This window comes from Saccopteryx bilineata, chromosome X (assembly GCF_036850765.1).
Source record: "Saccopteryx bilineata isolate mSacBil1 chromosome X, mSacBil1_pri_phased_curated, whole genome shotgun sequence".
NCBI classification, from domain to species: Eukaryota; Metazoa; Chordata; class Mammalia; order Chiroptera; family Emballonuridae; genus Saccopteryx; species Saccopteryx bilineata.
Window position 1 is genome coordinate 71002365 of NC_089502.1, and position 19850 is coordinate 71022214.

The 19850-nt window shown below is 36.0% G+C and overlaps 1 protein-coding gene across 11 annotated transcripts in view; it reads right to left on the minus strand.

Annotated features, from left to right (window-relative positions):
• Nucleotides 1-3539: 3539 nt before the first annotated feature.
• Nucleotides 3540-19850, minus strand: part of ARHGEF9 (Cdc42 guanine nucleotide exchange factor 9) — a 382466-nt gene continuing 366155 nt past the window's right edge. For all 11 annotated transcript variants that reach the window (XM_066250140.1, XM_066250146.1, XM_066250148.1 and 8 more), the window contains one exon: nucleotides 3540-4435. In XM_066250140.1, the coding sequence (XP_066106237.1) occupies nucleotides 4254-4435 (182 nt within the window). In that variant the 3' untranslated portion in view covers nucleotides 3540-4253. The remainder of the gene's footprint in view (nucleotides 4436-19850) is intronic.

Here is a 19850-nt window from a genome sequence, read left to right on the forward strand (position 1 = left end):
TGGAACATATGGCACTTTCAGAAATGATTCTTCTGGTGATGAGACATATTTGATTTTAGGTACCCTAGGAAAGGACCAGCTGCATCCAAGAGTATAAAACCCCCACCATTTGTCTCCCTACTCTCCACTGTAGGCTCCTCAGAAGGTAACCAAGGAACACTAAGACAAAATGCAGTCAGTCCTCTTGCTCTGCAGTAGGTAACTAGATTAAAGTCTGGTATGTTGCGAAACTGGCTGTTGAGAACTGAGCCTTTTGAGTTTGTAGAGAGAGATGACAGACCCCATGGGAAAGGGAAAGGGTGGGAGCAGCAGAGAAAAAGATTAAATGAGGAGAGAGCCAAGAAATGAAGAAAGAGTAAAAGGTTACTGAAGGTGGTGATTTAATTATCAATTTTTTCAAATTATGGAGAGGGGGGCTATTCCCAAGGCCTAGATATACAGGGCTTATACTCTAACCCAGAGGTAGAATACCTACTCTTCCTTTCAATTTATAGCTTAAAACAATTATCTGGACCCTTTTAGGAAATAAGTGCATTATTAGGGTCACTGTTTAGTTGCTCTCAAAAAAGGCAGACGAGGCAGTGTCAGAACAGAAAGATCCACTACTGTGTCTCTGATGTGTAACATTAGACACTACTTGGGATTCTGTGGGCAGCAAAGAGCATCTATGTGTAGTTGACATCATGATGGAAGAGGCAATAAGGTCAATCCACCCTCTTTGAGGAATGACTAAGGAACATATCTACCTCTGAGGACACAGGACCAGAAGCATTAGAAAAAAAACAGTGGAGGAGATTCCTAACTAATATGATCTCTGGCTGGGTCTGTAAACAACTTTTATGCTCCCATGAGTACTCAGGGCAGGTACTTAACTTGCTGTAAGGAAAAGGAACAAGTTCAGAAATGGGCCTTCAAGTCTGGTTCAAGAGACAGATGACTGGAAGGACAGTCCCATCCATAAAGACACTTGAAGTGCCCCTAGTTACAGGATCAAATTTCATTCTTCCAACCAACTCTTCCAGAAAGCATATGGAAGGTCACAGATCATGGGAAGCTTGGCGATGTTACAGCAGGGCTGGTAGGTTGGGGTAAGCTGACCCCACCAGGTACATTCTCTTTATTTCTCAATTGGTAAAACACACACTCACACATATGCACACACACACCAAAAAAAGCACAAGAACTATGCCTGAGGTGTCTTTTTATTTCTTTTATTGAACATAAATATTTTCATAAGGCTTTGTGTCATTACAACATCATATTTTTGTTGTTAAACATTTTTTTAAACACACAACTTTGACACTTGTTTGACAGGGTCAAACAGTCAGATAGAAGAAACAAAATATACTGGCAAATGCAGAGCAGCAGGGGTAATCAAAATCACTGTTGCCCATCAATCCACCCCAGCCCACCCCATCCCCAAAGCACTAAAAGATCACTATTTGGCTTTACACTAGAATTGTTAGAACTCTCTTGTTGTTGTCCATATAAATCCATTAGAGATATACACATAGAGAAGAGGGGAGAGGAGGAAAGAGGGAGAGAAAAGAGGAGTTGGATTTTTGTGTTAGGACCATCCCACAGCAGGGCCCAAAGCAAATCCAAGCCTCATTGAGTTGAGGAAAAGGGAGCTCAGGGCCATGCAAAAACAAAGATTTACAGAGTTCTTGGGGATAGCACTGCTGTGAGGACACAGAATAGGCTTGGACCATGAGCCTAGATAATAGGGCTCCCCATGGGGCTGATGGCTACTGGTTTGATTTGCTGCCATATGCTAGGGGAACACTACAATCAATGGCAAACTGATTTCTTGTTGTTTTCACAAGTTATTGGCATCTGGTGAGGCCAGTGGGTTGGGTGGATGAGAGATGGATGGATGAGAGGTATGTAGTGAGAGGTGATTGTGAAACTCTAGGCATAGGCCCAGGGAAGCACGGGGACAAGGGAGCCTGACCAAGAGATGCAGTAGGTCCAGGGACTTGTCTAAGTATCCCCTCTTGGTGGAACCCAAGATTCTGGAGAAACATATCAAGGCCAAGTCTAGTGGGGAGGAATGGCAAGTAAGAAAGAATGTAAGTTCAAGGGCGGCCTAACCAGCTATTGCAATGCATTCTGCTTGCCAGGAAGGCCATTTTTTCTTAGGCACTGGAAACCAGGTTCCTTGCCAAGGGAACATAGTAGCTGGATTGTGTGCTGAGCAGTGGTGGCCAGTCCTGAGCCCTGGCCCTCTGATCAGCTCAAGCTTATCCTTGGATCGCTCCACAAGTTGGATTTGGGTGTGGTGGAATGGAAGCTGAAACAGCTTGTAATTTGATTCCCACAGAGAAAAAAATTCCCAGGCTGGGCAGGGCCTGGTCTGGGTCAGAAAACATAGAGCAGCAATCAAGCCAGCTACACTGAGGGCCCCACGTAACCATGGTTGCTGCTCAGTAAGCTGAAGTTTTTTCATGATGAAGTCTTCTCCCATGGAATCCTGAACAGTCACAGTCCCCAGACTTCTCACTACAGTGGTTTTCCAAAGCAAGGCCAGTCCTCACTCCTTTGTACTCCATTCTTGCTGTTCAGGGTCTTTCCATCCAAGAGGACATGTGGGGAGGAGAAACAAGTACTCCTGTATCCACAGGGGAACTCTTTGTGAGAGAAGTTAGTTTTGCCCAAGTGTAAACCCTGCCAAAAATGAGTCTAAGTATAGGATCTCTGTCTCAGATCCTTTTTCCATAGGGAAAAGGCCCCCTGGGATCTGCATTTATTTGCTTCAAATGTCCTGAGATGGGAGAATGCTGGAAATGGGACTTTCTTCAAGTGCCTGGAGTATTTTAACTATGTCAATACCAGCAATCCTCTGGTGCCAATAAAGCAGGAGGGAGAAGAAAGAGGGGAAGAAAGGGGCCATGGAAGATTGTCCATGCAATCTGCTAACAATGGGAAGTTTCAAATAACTTGAGTGATAGGAACTGCAAGTAGATCTTGGGCCATACCCATCACTGTTCTTTCCCATATGAGGTTACTACCAGCCTTGGATCTTGTCTAGGTAAGTAATTTAGAGGCAGCTGATGATCTTGGTCAGGTAAGGTAGACTCTGTCTTTACCCCTTCATAGACTCCTATCAATGCTGCCTAACCAATCTGCAAATGGAAACAGGGACCACCAGGTCCTCGAACTGACCGCAGTCAGTTGAATTCCTCCAACAGGAGGCAGAATCTCAGCCTGTTTGCTTCCAGTTAAGATCTTTTAGGTTAGGAGAGGGACAGGCTTAGAAAAAAAACATAACCAAAGCATCTTGAAGAAGGGAATAGTTTACCAAACTAAATCCCAGATACAAAACTGTCATGAGTTGGCAGTGCTGCAACATGGGAAACCTTGATGCTAGGAGAAGAAACAGCCCAAATGCAGAATGTACCCTGAACAGAAGTCCTCTCCAGCATCATTATACTCTGATACACCCTTGCTTCTGTTTGGTTTTGATCCCTCTACAATACCTAAAACACAGTGAAAGCAATAGAAATATTGAGCAGTTATGTCACAGGGCACAAAAGAGCACATCCAAACTCGCACGACTGAGAACAGAAGATGCAGGAAAAAGGCTGTTTGGGGAAACTTCAGGGCTGCAGAAACATTCGCAGATAGATGGTCAGCTAAGGGAGAGGAAAAAGGGGACCCTCCCTTTATCTAGTAAAAAGTAAAAGGGAAAAAAAGAAATTCCAAACTCCCAAACCCCACCACATTAAATTAAATTAAAAGTTCATCAGCATTACTATTATCAGGAAAGAAAAAAAAACAATACAAATACATCTATGGTAATAATGACAAGTCAATGAATCACAGGGGAGGAAAGAGATTATCTCAACAAGAAAAGAAACAAATAGAAATGTCAATTTCTGAAAAGTAAAGGGGAAGGGGACAAGGTAAGAACAACATAAAAACTTAAAAAGGGATCACATGTTTGGAAGTCATTGGTACCTCTTCTTACCAACCATAGATTTCACTTCCCCAAAACAATAGAAAACATTTTTGGTCCTTCTGTGTGTGTGTGTGTGTGTGTGTGTGTGTGTGTGTGTGTGCATGCATGCGCGCACACGCGCGCATGTATACACTCAAGGGTCTCTGTGTGAGTATATGTCCATATATATATATATATATATATATATGTATATATATAGAGATATAAATTTCAACAGTGCTTCTCCGAAAAAAGGTCCATCTATAAATATAATTTTATTTACTTTATTTTAAAATTCTCTGCCTCCTTTGTATTATTTTTTGAAGGGGGTTAACCTGCTGAAGTTTTGCCAGAATGGTGACTGGCTGCGCTTGGGTTCGGTGAACTCAAAGACCTGGGACTGAGCGAAGCCGTCGGGCACCAGGTACTGGCCCTGGTTTAACGGGTCTTGTGGTGGTGGGTAGGAAGGAGGAACTGAGCGGGCAGAGTTGACACCTAGAGTAGATGAAAGATCAAAGGGAAAGGATATAAGTTAAGTAGCAAGGGGCTTCTCAAGTTACCCAGTAACCACCATGGCCAAACAATTCAAAGAAGTCTTATTTTAGAGAGTGTGACCTGGAACTGAAAATCCCCATGGGAAAGCTTTACATTCCTTAATAGATTTTGGAATGGTGTGACAATTACTGCCACAACACATGCTTTCCAATCTACACAGCTTTACCGACAAACTTGGGGTGTTGCCATCAGCCATTTTACCGATAAGGGCATTGAGACCTGAAAGGAAATGCCATACCCAAGGTCACAAAGCAAGGACTAGAACCCACATTCTTTGACTTCTCAGTTCACAGCTCTTTCCAAGAGACCACAATCCATTATGTAGGTGGTGATTGGTGCTGCAAATAACCCGACAATATCCATTTAATGTCAAACTTTTCTCCTTCCTCCACTCCCCCTGGATGTCTTAAAAGAGCCTGGTTAAAAACTTGTAACTTCAGGGTAGTTCTTTGGGGGAGGGATATGTTTTTCTAAAAGCTAAGGTACAAGAGATCCAGTGTTCTAAGCCAGATTGAAAGTAATGAAACTGTATTTAATAGGGAAGTGACATTCGTAGTTGAGGGAGAAAGCAAACTCTCCACCACAAAATGCGATTCGTGGAACACAAGGAAGAATTGAAATATATTTATGACCTTTGAAAGGGAAAGTTTCAATGATTTCTCAACTTTCATTAGGAGGGCTCACAACAATCAAAGCAAAATCCATATGAATGGAGGATTCTAGGAACCAGGGGGGCAAAACTTGAAGTTTAATCCTAATTTATATTCAGAATAGAATAGGCTGAGATATACAGCATGTGATTCAGAATGCAAGAAAGACGTCTCTGCTGCTCCCACATACCTTCCTCATCTGCTGACCAGTGTCTGAAATTTCAACATTCTATAGCTTCTTTGTTTGCCTTTATTTGATGACTTGATCCCATTACCCTAGAAGTAGTATCATATTAAGCCACCATCACCCATTGGCACCTCAGTGGGAAGTAATGATTCTTTTCTAAAAGGTAGTATTTTTTTGTTTTGTTTTTGTTCTTATTTTTGTTTTCAGTTTTGTTGAGATATAAGTGATGTATAACATTGTGTAAGTTTAGGGTATGAAAAGTGATATTTGATACACGTATATATTGTGAAAAGAACATTTAAAACTACTCAGCAACTCTCACATATACAATAGGTGTTGTTAACTATAGTCACCATAGTGTACATTATATCCCCAGAACTTTATGCTATATTTGGAAGTTTGTGCCCTTTGAACAAAATATCCCCACTTTCACCAACCCCAGCCCCTGAGAAACACTAATCTATTTTCTGTTTCTATAAATTTGTCTTTTGTAAATTTCAAATATAAGTAATTATATAGTACTTATGTTTTACTGTCTTCTTTATTTCACACAGAATAATGTTCTCAAAGCCCATCAGTATTTCCATAAATGGCAGGATTTATTTCTTTTTATGGCTGAATAATATTTGATTGTGTGCACGTGTGTGTGTTATACATACATTTATTTTATCAGTTCATCTGCTGGAGGACACATAGGTTGTTTCCATGTCATGGCAATTGTGTATAATACTGCAAATAAATGTATGGGGGTGCAGATATCTCTTCAAGTTTCTGATTTAATTTCCTTCTACTCAGAAGTGGGGTTGCTCGATCAGATGACAGGTCTAATTTGAATTTTTTGAGGACCTTTCATACTTTTTCCACTGTAGGACACCAATTTACATCCCTATCAACAGTGAACAAGGTTCCATTTTCTCCACATCCTCACCAGCACTTGTTATCTCTTGTCTCATGAGATGATATCTCATTGTGGTTTTGATTTGCATTTCTCTGATGATTAGCGATTTTGAGTATATTTTTATGTACCTGTGTCCATCTGTATGTCTTCTTTGGAAAAAAGTCTATTCAGGTCCTGTGTCTGTTTTTTAATTGGACTATCACTATTTTGTATGGTTTTTTTTTGTTTGTTTTTATGAATTAATTTTTGTGCAGGAGGACAAACTGTAGTTGAGTTTTATTCTTTTGCGTGTGGCTTTCAAATTTTCCCAGCACCATTTATTGAATAGGCTGAAATTTCTCCATTGTGTGTTTTTGGCTTCTTTGTTCTAGATAATTTGTTCATATATATGTGGTTTTATTTCTGGGCTCTTGATTCTATTCCATTGGTCTGTATGTCTGTTTTACTCTATAGTATAATTTGAAGTCAGGAAGTATGATATCTCTGGCTTTGTTCTTTTTCCTCAGTATTGCTTTGGCTATTTGTGTTTTTTTTTTTTTATGATTCTATACAAACCTGGTGATTTTTTATTCTATTTCTTTAAAAAATGACATTGTTATTTTGATGGGGATTGCATTAAATTTGTATGTTGTTTTGAGTAATATGGCCATTTTAACTATGCTGATTCTTCAAATCCATGAACATGGAATATTATTTAATTTCATTGTGTCTTCAATTTCTTTCAATAATGTTTTATAGTTTTCAGTATAGATCATTCACATCCTTTGTTAAGTTTGCTCCTAGGAATATATTTTTTTGTTGCAATTGTAAATTTAATAGTGTTTTTGGTTTTTTTTGGGGGGGGGTTTAGATCATTTTCCAAAGTTTTGTCATTGGCACATAGAAAAGCAATAAACTTTTATATATTGATATTGTATCCTGCAACTTTACTGTATTGGTGTATTGTTTCTAATAGGTTTTTGGTGGAGTCTTTGGGGTGTTTGATATACAGGATCATGTCATCTGCAAAAGGTGATACCTTTACTTTTTTTACCCTATATAGATGCCTTTTTCTTTCTCTTGCCTGACTGCTCTGGCCAAAACTTTCAGAACTATGTTGAATAAAAGTGGAGAGTGGGCAGCCTTGTCTTATTCCTAATTTTAGAGGAAAAGCCTTTATTTTTTCATTTAATATGAGATTAACTGATAGTTTGGCATATATTGCCTTTATTATGTTGAAGTACTTTTTCTTTCTTATTTTTTTTTTTTTCATTTTTCCGAAGCTGGAAACGGGGAGGCAGTCAGACAGACTCCCGCATGTGCCCGACCGGGATCCACCCGGCATGCCCACCAGGGGGCAATGTTCTGCCCCTCTGGGGCGTCGCTCTGTTGCATCCAGAGCCATTCTAGCGCATGAGGCAGAGGCCACAGAGCCATCCCTAGCGCCCGGGCCATCTTTGCTCCAATGGAGCCTCAGCTGCGGAGGGGAAGAGAGAGGCAGAGAGGAAGGAGAGGGGGAGGGATGGAGAAGCAGATGGGCACTTCTCCTGTGTGCCCTGGCCAGGAATCGAACCTGGGACTCCTGCACGCCAGGCCAACACTCTACCGCTGAGCCAACCAGCCAGGGCCTGAAGTACTTTTTCATGATGTTAATTTTACCTATCCATCTATTCATGAAAATGGTATATGCTTCCATTTATTTGTTTCTTTGATTTCTTTCTTCATATCTTACAATTTTCTTAGTACAAGTCTTTTACCTCCTGGGTTAAATTTATTCCTATGTACCTTATTGTTTCATTGTTGCAATACTAAATGGGATTTTTCTCCTTAATTTCTCTTTCTTATAGTTCCTTATTGGTGTATAAAAATGCCACCAGTCTCTGAATATTAATTTTTAACATGCTATTCTGCCATATTCATTTATTAGATCTACTAGTTTTTTGGGGGGTGGTCTTTAGGGTTTCTTATATACTATATTATGTCATCTGCGAATAATGACAGTTTTATTTCCTCCTTTCTTAATTGCATGCCTATTATTTCATCTTCTTATTTGATTTCTCTGGCTAGTACTTCCAGTACCATATTGAATAAGAGTTGTTAAAGCAGTCATCTCTGACTTGTTCCTGATCTTTACAGAGCCATCTTTTAGTTTCTGACCACTCACTGAGTATACTGTTGGCTATGGGTTTGTCACACATGGCTTTTATTATGTTCAGGTAAGAACCCTCTATTCCCATAATGCTGAGTGTTTTCTTCATACATGGATGCTGATTTTATCATATGTTTTTCTGCATCTATTGATATAATCATGTGAATTTATCCTTCATTTTGTTTATGTGATATATCACATTTATTTATTTTCCAATATTGTACCAAACTTACATAGCTGAAATAAATCTTACTTGAGCATGGCATATAATAATTTTAATATACTGATGAATTGATTTTGCTAAAATTTTATTAAGCATTTTAGCATATATGTTCACCAAAGATATTGGCCTATAATTCTCTATCTTTGTAGTTTATCTGGTTTTGAATTTAGGATAATACTGGCCTTGTAAAATAAGCTTGGAAGTCTTACTCCCTCTTGAATTTTTTTGAAAAGTTTGAGTAGTATAGATGTTAGTTCTTCTTTGAATGTTTGGTAAAATCTTTGAAGCCGTCTAGTGTTTGCTGGAGGTTTTTTATTATTGCTTCAATTTCACTTTTTGTAAGTAGTCTGGTCAAGTTTTCGGATTCTTCCAGGTTCAGTTTTAGAAGATTATATGTTTCTAAGAATTTATCCATTTTCCCCAGGTTGTCCAATTTGCTGACATACAGTTGACCACAGTATTTTCTTATAATCCTTTGTAGTTCTATGGTGTGAGTTGTTAATTCACTTCTTTAATTTCTGATTTTATTTATTTGGTCCTCTCTTTTTTTCTTGATGAATGGGGTTAAAAGTTTGTCAATCATGTTTAGCTTTTCTAAGAACCAGCTGTTGGTTTCATTGATATTTTATGGTTGTTTTAGTCTCTATGTCATTTATTTCTACTGTTATCTTTATTATTATTTTTTCTTTTTTTCTTTTCCAAGTGAGAAGAGGGGAGATGGAGACAGACTCCTGCATGTGCCCCAACTGGGATCCACTCAGCATCCTCCATATGGGGCTGATACTCTGCCCATCTGGGGCCATGCTCGGAACCGAGCTATTTTTAGCACTTGAGGCAGGTGCTAATGATATATAATGAAGCATAATCATTAAGCATCTTCAGCAGCCCAGCCAATGTGCTCAAATTAATCAAACCATGGCAGCAGGAGGGGAAGAGAGAGAGAAGGGGGAGGGGATGGGTGAAGAAACAGATGGTGACTTCTGCGTGCCCTGACCAGGAATTGAACCCGGGGCTTCCACCTGCTGGGTCAATGCTCTACCACTGAGCCAACTCACCAGGGTCCTTTAATACATTTTAAGTAAACTTTTGTTAGTAATGTAAAATAGGGGTTCAAGACATTTTTTTGTATGTTCCAATACTATTTATAGATGAGACTAGCCTTTCCCCATTCAGTATTCTTGGTATCCTGACAAATATTACATGGCTATAAACGTGGGTTTATAATTCTGTTCCATTGATCCGTATGTTGTTGTTGTTTATTCCATCATAGTAACGTATTGATTGCCATAAATTTGTAGTGTAGTTTGAAATTGGAAAGTTTGATGTCCCCAGGTTTATTCTTTCTCAAAACTGCTTTGGCTATTTGGAGTCTTCTGTGGTTCCTTATAAACCTAAGAACTGTTCTATCTACTCTGAAAAAAATGCTATGAAATTGGAGATGAGATTATATTGAATTTATAGATGGCTTTGGGTAGTAAAGGACATTTTCACCATATTAATTCTTATGATCCATGAACATGGAATATCACTGCATTCATTTGCATTTTTTAATCTCTTTAATGATAATCTAAAATTTTTTAAGTGCACAGATCTTTAGCTTCCTTGGTTAGATTTTATTCTATTGTGTGATATTGCAAATGGTATTTTCTTCATTTCTCTTTTGGATGGTCATTGTTAGTAAAACATAACTAATTTTGTACAGTGATTTTTTTATCTTGAAATATTACTAAATTCCTCTTGTTCTAATATTATAATTTCTTGAGGGAATCTTTCAAGTTGTTTTTATGTAAAATCATGTCATCTGTAATAAGAAAAGAAATTACTTCTGTCTTTGTTGTGTTCCTGGTCTTAAAGGAAAATCTTTTAAACTTTCACATTGGGTATAATATTATTAGCCATGGGCTTGTCATATAAATCATTGATTACATTGAGGTATATTCTTTGTATAATCAATTTTTAGAAGTTTTAAATCATAAAATGACAATGATTTTTGTCAAATGCTTCAACTATTGAGATGATCTTTTAATCATTCTCTTTCATTCTGTTAGTGCAGTGTATCACATTTGTCAAATTCCATGTTAAACCAACCATATATCTTAGAGATGAATACCACCTGATGATGGTGCATAATCCTTTTATTGTGCTGTCAGTTTTGGTTTGCTAATATTTTTTGAGAATTTCTGCATCTATATGTATCAGAGATATTAGCCTGTATTATCTTGTAGTGCTTTTATTTTCTTTGAATAAATATCTATTCAGGTCCTTTAGTTCATTTTATCAGTGGGATGATTTGTAATTTTGTTTTCTAAATTTAAGTCTTTCTTATTTAGTAATATAAGTTGCTTATATATTTTGGGTATTAATCCTTTATCACAGCGGTTCTCAACCTGTGGGTCATGACCCCAGTTGAGAACCGCTGCTTTATCAGATATGAAGTTTGAAAATATCTTCTCCCATTCTATAGGTTGCCTTTTCGTTTTGTTGATTTTGGCTGTACAGAAACTTTTTAGTTTGATGTAGTTCCACTTGTTTATTTTTTTGCTCTTAGAGTTTGTGCTCATTGTGCCGTATCCAAAAAATCTTTGTCAATACCCATGTCAATAAGCTTTTTTCTGTTTTCATTTTTTTTAATTGAATTTATTGGAGTGACACTGGTTAACATAGTTATATAGGTTTCAGGTTTCTAATTGTACAACATATCTCTGTACACTAGATTGTGTGTTAACCCCACCCCAAGTCAAATCTTTGTCCATCACCATTTCCACCCCTATACCATCTTCCACCTCCACAATGACAATTACCACACTTTTGTTCAATGCCATTTTTGTTTTTTCTCCTTTTTTGCTCAATCCCTCCATCCTCCAGACTGACAGCCTCATCTCCAACAGCTGTCAGTCTGTTCTCTATGTATGAGTCCATCCTTATTTTTCTTGTTAGTTCATTTTGTTCATTAGATTCCATATACAAGTAAAATAATAGAGTCCTTCTCTTTCTCTGAATGCCTTATTTCACTTAGCATAATACTCTCCAGGTGTATCCATGCTGTCATAAAAGGTAAGATTTCCTTCTTTTTCACAGTTGAGTAGTATTCCATTGTGTTTTTTTATGCACTCATCTCCTTACGGGGACTTGGGCTTCTTCCAAATCTTAGCTATTGTAAATAATGCTACAGTAAACATAGGGGTGCACATATTCTTTCATATTAGTGCATTGAGTTTCTTCAGCTGAATTTCCCAAAGTGGAATTGCTTAGTCATAGACAGTTCATTTTTAATTTTTTGACGTAACACCATACTGCTTTCTATTGTGGCTGTACCTGTCTGCATTCCCACCAACAGTGCATGAGGGTTCTCTTTTCTCCACATACTTGCCAACACTTGTTGTTTGATTTATTGATGATAGCCACTCTGACAGGTGTAAGGTGATATCTCATTGTGGGGTTTTTTGCATTTCTTTGATGATTACTGACATTTAGAATCTTTTTACATGTCTATTGACCATCTATATGTCCTCTTTAGAAAAATGTCTATTTAGGTCCTTTGACCATTTTTAAAAATTGAGGGGTTTTTATTTTTGGTGTTGAATTTTGTGTTCTTTATAAATTTTGGATACTAGTCCCTTCTCAGTTTATTGGCAAATATGCTATTACATTAAGTGGGTTGTCTTTTCATTTTATTGATGGTCTCCTATGCTGTGCAAAAAAATTTTTTTATTTTGATATAGTCCCATTTGTTTATTTTTTCCTTTATTTCCCTTGCCCAAGGAGATGTATTCGGAAAAAAATTTGCTTTGAGAAATGTCTGAAATTTTACTGCCTCTGTTTTCTTCTAGGACTTTTATGATATTGAGTCGAATATTTAAGTCTTTAATCCATTTCTTAATTGTTTTGTATGGTGTAAGAAGGTGATCTAGTTTCATTTTTTTAATGCATCTCTTCAATTTTCCCATCACCATTTATTGAATAAACTGTCTTTACCCCATTGTATGCTTTTGCCTCCTTTGTCAAATATTAATTGACCATATAGGTGTGGGTTGATTTCTGCGCTCCCTATTCTGTTCTTTTGATATATATATCTGTGTTTATGCCAGTACCATGCTGTTTTGATTACTATGGCCTTATAGTATAGTTTGATATCAGGTAGTGTAATTCCTCCAACTTTATTCTTGTTTCCCAAGATTTTTATTGCTATTTGGGGTCTTTTTTGATTCCATATATATTTTTTGGAGTATTTGTTCTAGTTCTGTGAATTACAACATTGGTATCTTGATAGGAATCACACTGAATCTATAGATTGCTTTGGGTGATATGGACATTTTAATGATGTTAATTCTTCCTATCCATGAACACGATATATGCTACTTCCACTTATTTGGATCTTCTTCAATTTCTTTCTTCAGTGTTTTCCTATTGTTTTTTATAGCTATTTGATGATTTCAGGTTTTTTGTTTAATCTAAGTATTTAGTAATTTTGAGTTAAATTTTGTGAGTGTGGTAAAATAGGGGTCTAGTTTATTTTATTTTTTGAATGTGAATGTTCCATTTTCCCAGATCCATTGTGAAAAGACTGTGCTTCTTAGTTGAGTATTCTTGGCACCTTTGTCAAGTATTAGTTGACTGTATATATTATATGCATGTGTTTATTTCTGGGCTACAGATTCCCTTCTGTTTGTCTATGTTACTGAATTTTTCCCAGTACTATACTATTTTGATTTCTATAGCATTATAATATAATTTCACATCAGAAGGTGTGATGGCTTCAGCTTTGTTCTTTCTTTGGATTGATGTTTTCTATTCAAAAATCTTTTATCATTGCATACAAATTTCAGGATTGTTTTTCCTATTTCTGTTAAAAATGGCATTGGAGACTTGATAGGAAATGCACTGAATCTATAAATGGCTTTGGATCATACAGACATTTTGACAATATTGATTCTTCCAAACCAGGAACACAATGTATCTTCTATTTTTGTCTTCTTCAATTTCTTTACTAAATGTCTTAGAATTTTCAGTGTACAAATCTTTCACCTCCTTGATTAGATATATTCCTAATTTATTATTTTTGATACTATTGTAAATGTTTTGTTTTTCAGAAAATTCATTGTTGGTATATAAAAATGCTACTGAGTTTTGTATGTTGATATTGCAACCTTACTAAATTTTTAATTATATCAAATAGTTCATTGGTGGTATTGTTAGGATTTCCTTTATATAAAATATTTTCATGGGCAAAGAATCAACTTTACTTTCTCCTTTATGACTCAGATACCTTTCACTTCTTTTTCGTAACTGATTGTTCTAGCTAGAATCCAGTACTATGTTGAATAGAAGTAGTAAGAGTGGACACCATTTTGTTTTTTCTGATTTTAGAAAAATAGCTTTTAACCTTTCATCATTGAATATGATGTTAGCAATGGGCTTGTCATGTATGTTCCTTCTATAACTAATTTGAGAGATTTTAATATAAAAGGATATTGAATAATGTCAAGTGCTTTTTTATCTGTTGAGATTATTACATGCTTTTTATCTTTCTTTCTATTAATATGTTATATCATAATTATTAATTTCCAGAGATTGAACCATTTTTGCATCCTAGGGATAAATACCACCTGATGATAGTGCACAATCCTGTTGAATTTGGTTTTCTAGTATTTTATTGAGAATTTTTGCATCTATATTTATCAGATATATTGACCTATATTGTCTTATAGTATCTTTAAGTGGCTTTGGTGTCAGGGCCTTGAAAAAAAAAGCTTGGTGGGTTCCCTCCTCCTCAAGTCTTTGAAAGAGTTTGAGAAGGATTGCTTTCAATTCTTACTTAAATGTTTCATAGAATTTACCAGTGACACCATTTGGACCTGGGCTTTTTGTTGTTGTTGGAATGTGATTTTGTTGCTGTTTTTATTTTTCTGATTCAATCTTCTTATTCACTAATCATATATTCAGATTCCTTATTTCTTTTTATTAAATTTATTGGGGTAACAATGGTTAATAAGATTATATAGGTTTCAAATGTACATTTCTATGCTACATGATCTTCATATTGCATTTTCTGTGCCTACCACCCAAAGTCAAATCATCTTCCATCACCATATATTTGGCCCTCTTTACCTTTTACTACCTCCCTCTTCCATCTGGTAACCACCACACTATTATTTTTGCCTATGAGTTTTTGTTTTGTCTTTGTTGCTTGTTCACTTGTTGCTTTCAGTTCTGTATCCCACATATGAGTGAAATCATATGCTTAACTTTTTCTGTCTGACTTATTTCACTTATCACAATATTCTCAAGATCCTTATTTATGATTTAGTTTTGCTGCATTGCATGTTTCCTGAAATTTATTCATTTCTCTTGCATTATCCAATATGTCAGTGTATAATTTTTCATAGTATTGTCTTATAACTCTTTTTTATTTCTGTGGTATCATTTGTAATATCTTGTATTTAATTTCTAATTTTATTTGAGTCTTCTCTTTCTTTCTTAGTCTACTTAAAGTTTTGTCAGTTTTTCTTGGTTTTTCAAAGAGCCAGTTTTTAATTTCATTAATGTTTCTATTGTTTTTCAGTTCCTATCTCATCTTTTTTCTTTTATGAACATTATTTCTTTTTTTTCCCCACTAAATTTCAGCTTAATTTTTTTTCTTGTTCCCTTAGGTGAAAATTCTGGTTGTTTATTTGAAATATTTCTCCCTCTCTCTCTCTTTTTTTTAAATCTAGGCATCTATGTTTATAAACTTCCCTCCTAAAAACTGCCTTTGCTGCATGCATCCCATAACTTTTGGTATATTGTGTTTCCACTTTTCTTAATCTCATATTTTTAAATTTTTTCTCTGATGCACTGGCTGTTCATTTTTTCTTGTTTAATTTACACATATTTGTGAATCTTCCTGTATTCCTCCTGTTACTGATTACTAGTCTTATATTTCTTTGGTTGTAAAAAAAATACCTGATATGATTTCAGTCTTCTTAAATTTGCTGAATTGTTTTGTGATCTAACAAATGATATTCTGGAGAATTTTGCATGTATACTTGAGAAAAATGTGAAATCTGCTGCTCTTAGATGGAATTTTGTATATGTCTCTTATGTTCATTTGATCCAAATATATTGTCAGTCCAATATTCTCAATTATTTTCATCTTGGTAACCTATCAGTTGTTGAAGTGAGGTATTAAAATACCCTACTATTATTATATCATTGTCTGCTTCTTCTTTCATATCTGTTAGCATTTGTTTAATATATTTAGGTGCTCCAATGTTTGGGCACATATATATCTACAATTGTTATATCCTCTTGATGAATTACCTTTTTATTATTGTATAATGACTTTTTTGTCTTATGTGGCAGTTTTTGACTTATCATTTATTTCTCTGATATAAGTATAACTACCCTTGCTCTGTTTTGGTTTACATTTGCATGGATATCTTTTTCTATGTTTACTTTAAGTCTATGTGTTTTCTCAAAGATGAACTGATTATTTTGCAGGCAGTATACAACTGTGTCTTGTTTTATTTATTTTTTATCCATTCACCCACTTTATATGTTGATAGATTTGTATCCATTTACATTTAAAGTAATTATTGATAGGTAAAGGATTACTATTTCTATCTTAATCATTTTCCAGCTATATTATAATCTCTCTTTTCCTTTCTCTGTCTCTTGCTACCTTCTTGTATAAAGTGATAATTTTCCATATTGGCATGCTTTGATTTACCTCTCTTATTCTTTTGTATATCTATTGTAAGTACTTGCTTAGTGGTTATAATGATGCTGTCATATAATATCTTATAGTTAGAGCAATCTATTTTAACCTGATAAATTAATTTGACCACATATAAAAATTCTACCCCTTTATATCACCCCACATTTTATGTTTTTTTTTGATGTCACAGTTCACATCTTTTAATTGTTGTCCTTTAACAAATAGTTGTACAAATAGTTATTTTTAATCCTTTTTGTTTTATCTTTTATAATAGATTTAGCACACCACCATATTAGATTATTCTGATTGAGACTGTACACTTAATTTTTGTTTGTGTGTTTATATTAGTGTTCTTTCATTTCAGCTTGAAGAATTCCTTTCATTATTTCTTGTAAGAAAAGTCTAGTGGTGATTAATTCCCCCAGTTTGTTTGTTTGTTGTTGTTGTTTTTTGTGACAGAGACATAGAGAGGGAAAGATAGGAACAGACAGACAGGAAGAAAGAGAGATGAGAAGCATCAATTTTTCACTGTGGCACCTTAGTTGTCCACTGACTGCTTTCTCATATGTGCCTTGACTGCAGAGACTACAGCAGAGCAAGTGACCCCTTGCTTGAGCCAGTGACCTTGGGCTCAAGCCAGCAACCCTGAGCTTCAAGCCGGTGACCTCTGGGCTCAAGCCAGCATGGGGTCATGTCTATGATCCTGTGCTCAAGCCAGTGATGCTGTGCTCAAACTGGTGAGCCTGCATTCAAGCCAGCGACCTTAGTGTTCTGAACCTGGGTCCTCCACATCCCAGTCTGATGCTCTATCCACTGTGCCACTGCCTGGCCAGGTGGAAACTCTGTTATTTCTGAACAACAAATTTCCTGGGTATACTATTATTGGTTGGCAGAGTTTTCTTTCAACACTTGGAATACATCATCCCACTCTTTCTTGGTCAGCTAGGTTTCTGCTGAGAAATCTATTAATAGCCTTATGTGGGTTCCCTCATATGCAAGGATATTTTTCTCTTGCTAATTTCAACCTTCTCCCTCTGTATTTGATTTTAGACAGTATTCTTATAATGTGTCTTGGAGGAGATCATTTTGGGTTGAAATTGTTTGGAAACAATGAGTTTCATGAACCTCATTAAACTTGGGAAGATCTCAGCCATTATTTATTTAAGTAAGCTTTCTTATCCTTTTCCCTTCTCTCTTCTACTTCCAGGACTCTAATATTTTATATACTTTTTCTCTTAATTTTATCCCATAATTCACAAAGGCTTACTTCACTTTTTTACGTTCTTTTTTTGTTTGTTCTACTCTGATTGGACAATTTCAAATGACCTGTCTTTGGCTTTACGATTCTTTCTTCTACTTAATCAAGTGTGTTGTTCACACTGCCTATTGCATTTTTTTTCATTTCATTCATTTTATTCTCCAGTTCTATCATTTGTTTGTTTTTCTTAAACATTTCTATTCTCTGCTAAATTTGTTGTTTTGTTCATGTATTGTTTTCTTGATTTTGTTTAATTGTCTATGTTTTCTTGTAGTTCACTGAGCTTCATTACAACAAGTATACTGCTCACAAAAATTAGGGGATATTTCAAAATGAATATGAGGCTATAAAATATCCCCTAATTTTTTGAGCAGTATATTTTGAACTATTGGGTAAATCACAGATATTCACGTCTTTGGGGGTCAGTTTCTAGAAAAGTGTTTCTTTGTTTATATAACATTTTCTTGATTTTCACATTCCTTGTAGCCTGGTATAATTTCTGCAGTTAAAGAAGTAGTCATTCCCTGCAGTCTTCATTGACTGGCTTCTTTTGTGCATCCAATAAAGGATTTTATTTCTCTCTAAGGGTGATGCTAGATACTTAGACTTAGAAAAAAATTCACTCTCATCTGTGGGTAATTGTCAAGAACCAATGTTCTTTAGTGGGAGGACAAGAGAAAATTATTCTGCCTTTTTGACAACATCCTCTAACAATTCATTTTCAAAGATGGTGTCAGAAATATGAGGGTAGTGGATGCCAACAAACAGTATGGAGATATTAGGGAGGGAGTTTCTGGAGTGCTCATTTGAAATATTTAATTAAACATTTTATTTTGTGATAATTGTGAATTCCTATGTAGGTATACAAAAAATACAGACTCTTTATTCAATTTCTCTAATGATAGAATTTTGTAAAATGATAGAGCCAGAATATTACCATTGTTACAGGACACAATCAAGAGGTAGAAGATTTCTACCATCACAGGGAGCACACTTCTTATTCTTTTACAACACTCACTTATATCCTGTCCCTACCTGCTGTTATCCCCTGGCAGCCACCAATCTAATCCCTATTTATAAATTATATTAAAACATTACATAAATGGAGTCATACAATATACAACCCTTAGCAATTGGCTTTTCTTACTCAGCATAATTCCTTCAAGATTCACCTAAGTTGTTGCATATACCAAGATCTGGCTCCTTTTTTAATGATGATTAATATCCATGGTATGGAAATACAACAGTTTGCTTAAATCTCACCCAATGAAGGACATCTGGGTTATTTCCAGTTTGGGCTATTTGAACAAAACTGCTATGAACTTTTGTTTAGAGGTTTTTATGTGGAAATAAGTCTTCATTTCTCTGGGACAAATGTCCAAGAGTGTAATTTCTGGGTCATATGGTAGTTCAATGTTTCATGTCTTAAGAAAGTGTCAACAATATTTTCTTTTTGTTTTTTTTCTTCTGTATTTTATTATTTGTTTATTTTTAATTGAATTTTATGGGAGTGACACTGATTAACATAATTATACAGGTTTCAGTAGCCCAATTCTGCAACACATCTCTGTACACAATATTGTGTGTGCACCTCCCCTCGTCAAGTCTTTGTCCATCATCATTTATCTCACATCCTCTCCCATTGCCCTCTGCCATCTCCTTCCACCCTCACCAGCCAGCAGTCACCACACCACACAGTGCCAACAATTTTCTAGAGTGGCTGTACCATTTTACATTCTTACTAGCAAGGTATAAAAACACTCAATTTTTCTGTGTCCTTGCTAGTATATATCTATATATAGATATAGATATAGATGATATAGATATAGATATAGATATAGATATAGATATAGATATAGATATACACACATACACTTTTTTCTCGAGAGAGAGGGACAGACCGGGACAGACAGGCTGAAAGGGAGAGAGATGAGAAAAATCAATTATTTGTTGTGGCACTTTAGTTGTTCATTGATTGCTTTTTCATATGTGCCTTGACCAGGGGGCTCCAACAGAGCGAGTAACCCCTTGCTCAAACTAGCAACCTTGGTCTCAAGCCAGAGACCTTGTGGTCATGTCTATGATCCCATGCTCAAGCTGGCAACCCTGCACTCAAGCTGGTGAGACTGTGCTCAAGCTAAATGAGCCCACAATCAAGCCGGTGGTTTCAGGGTTTTGAACCTGGGTCCTAAGCATCCTAGCCCAACACTTTATCCACTGCACCACTGCCTGGTCAGGCTCTCCAGTATTTGGTGTTCTAACTTTTTTATTTTATGTAGTAATATCTCATTATGGTTGTAATTTGAACTTCTCCA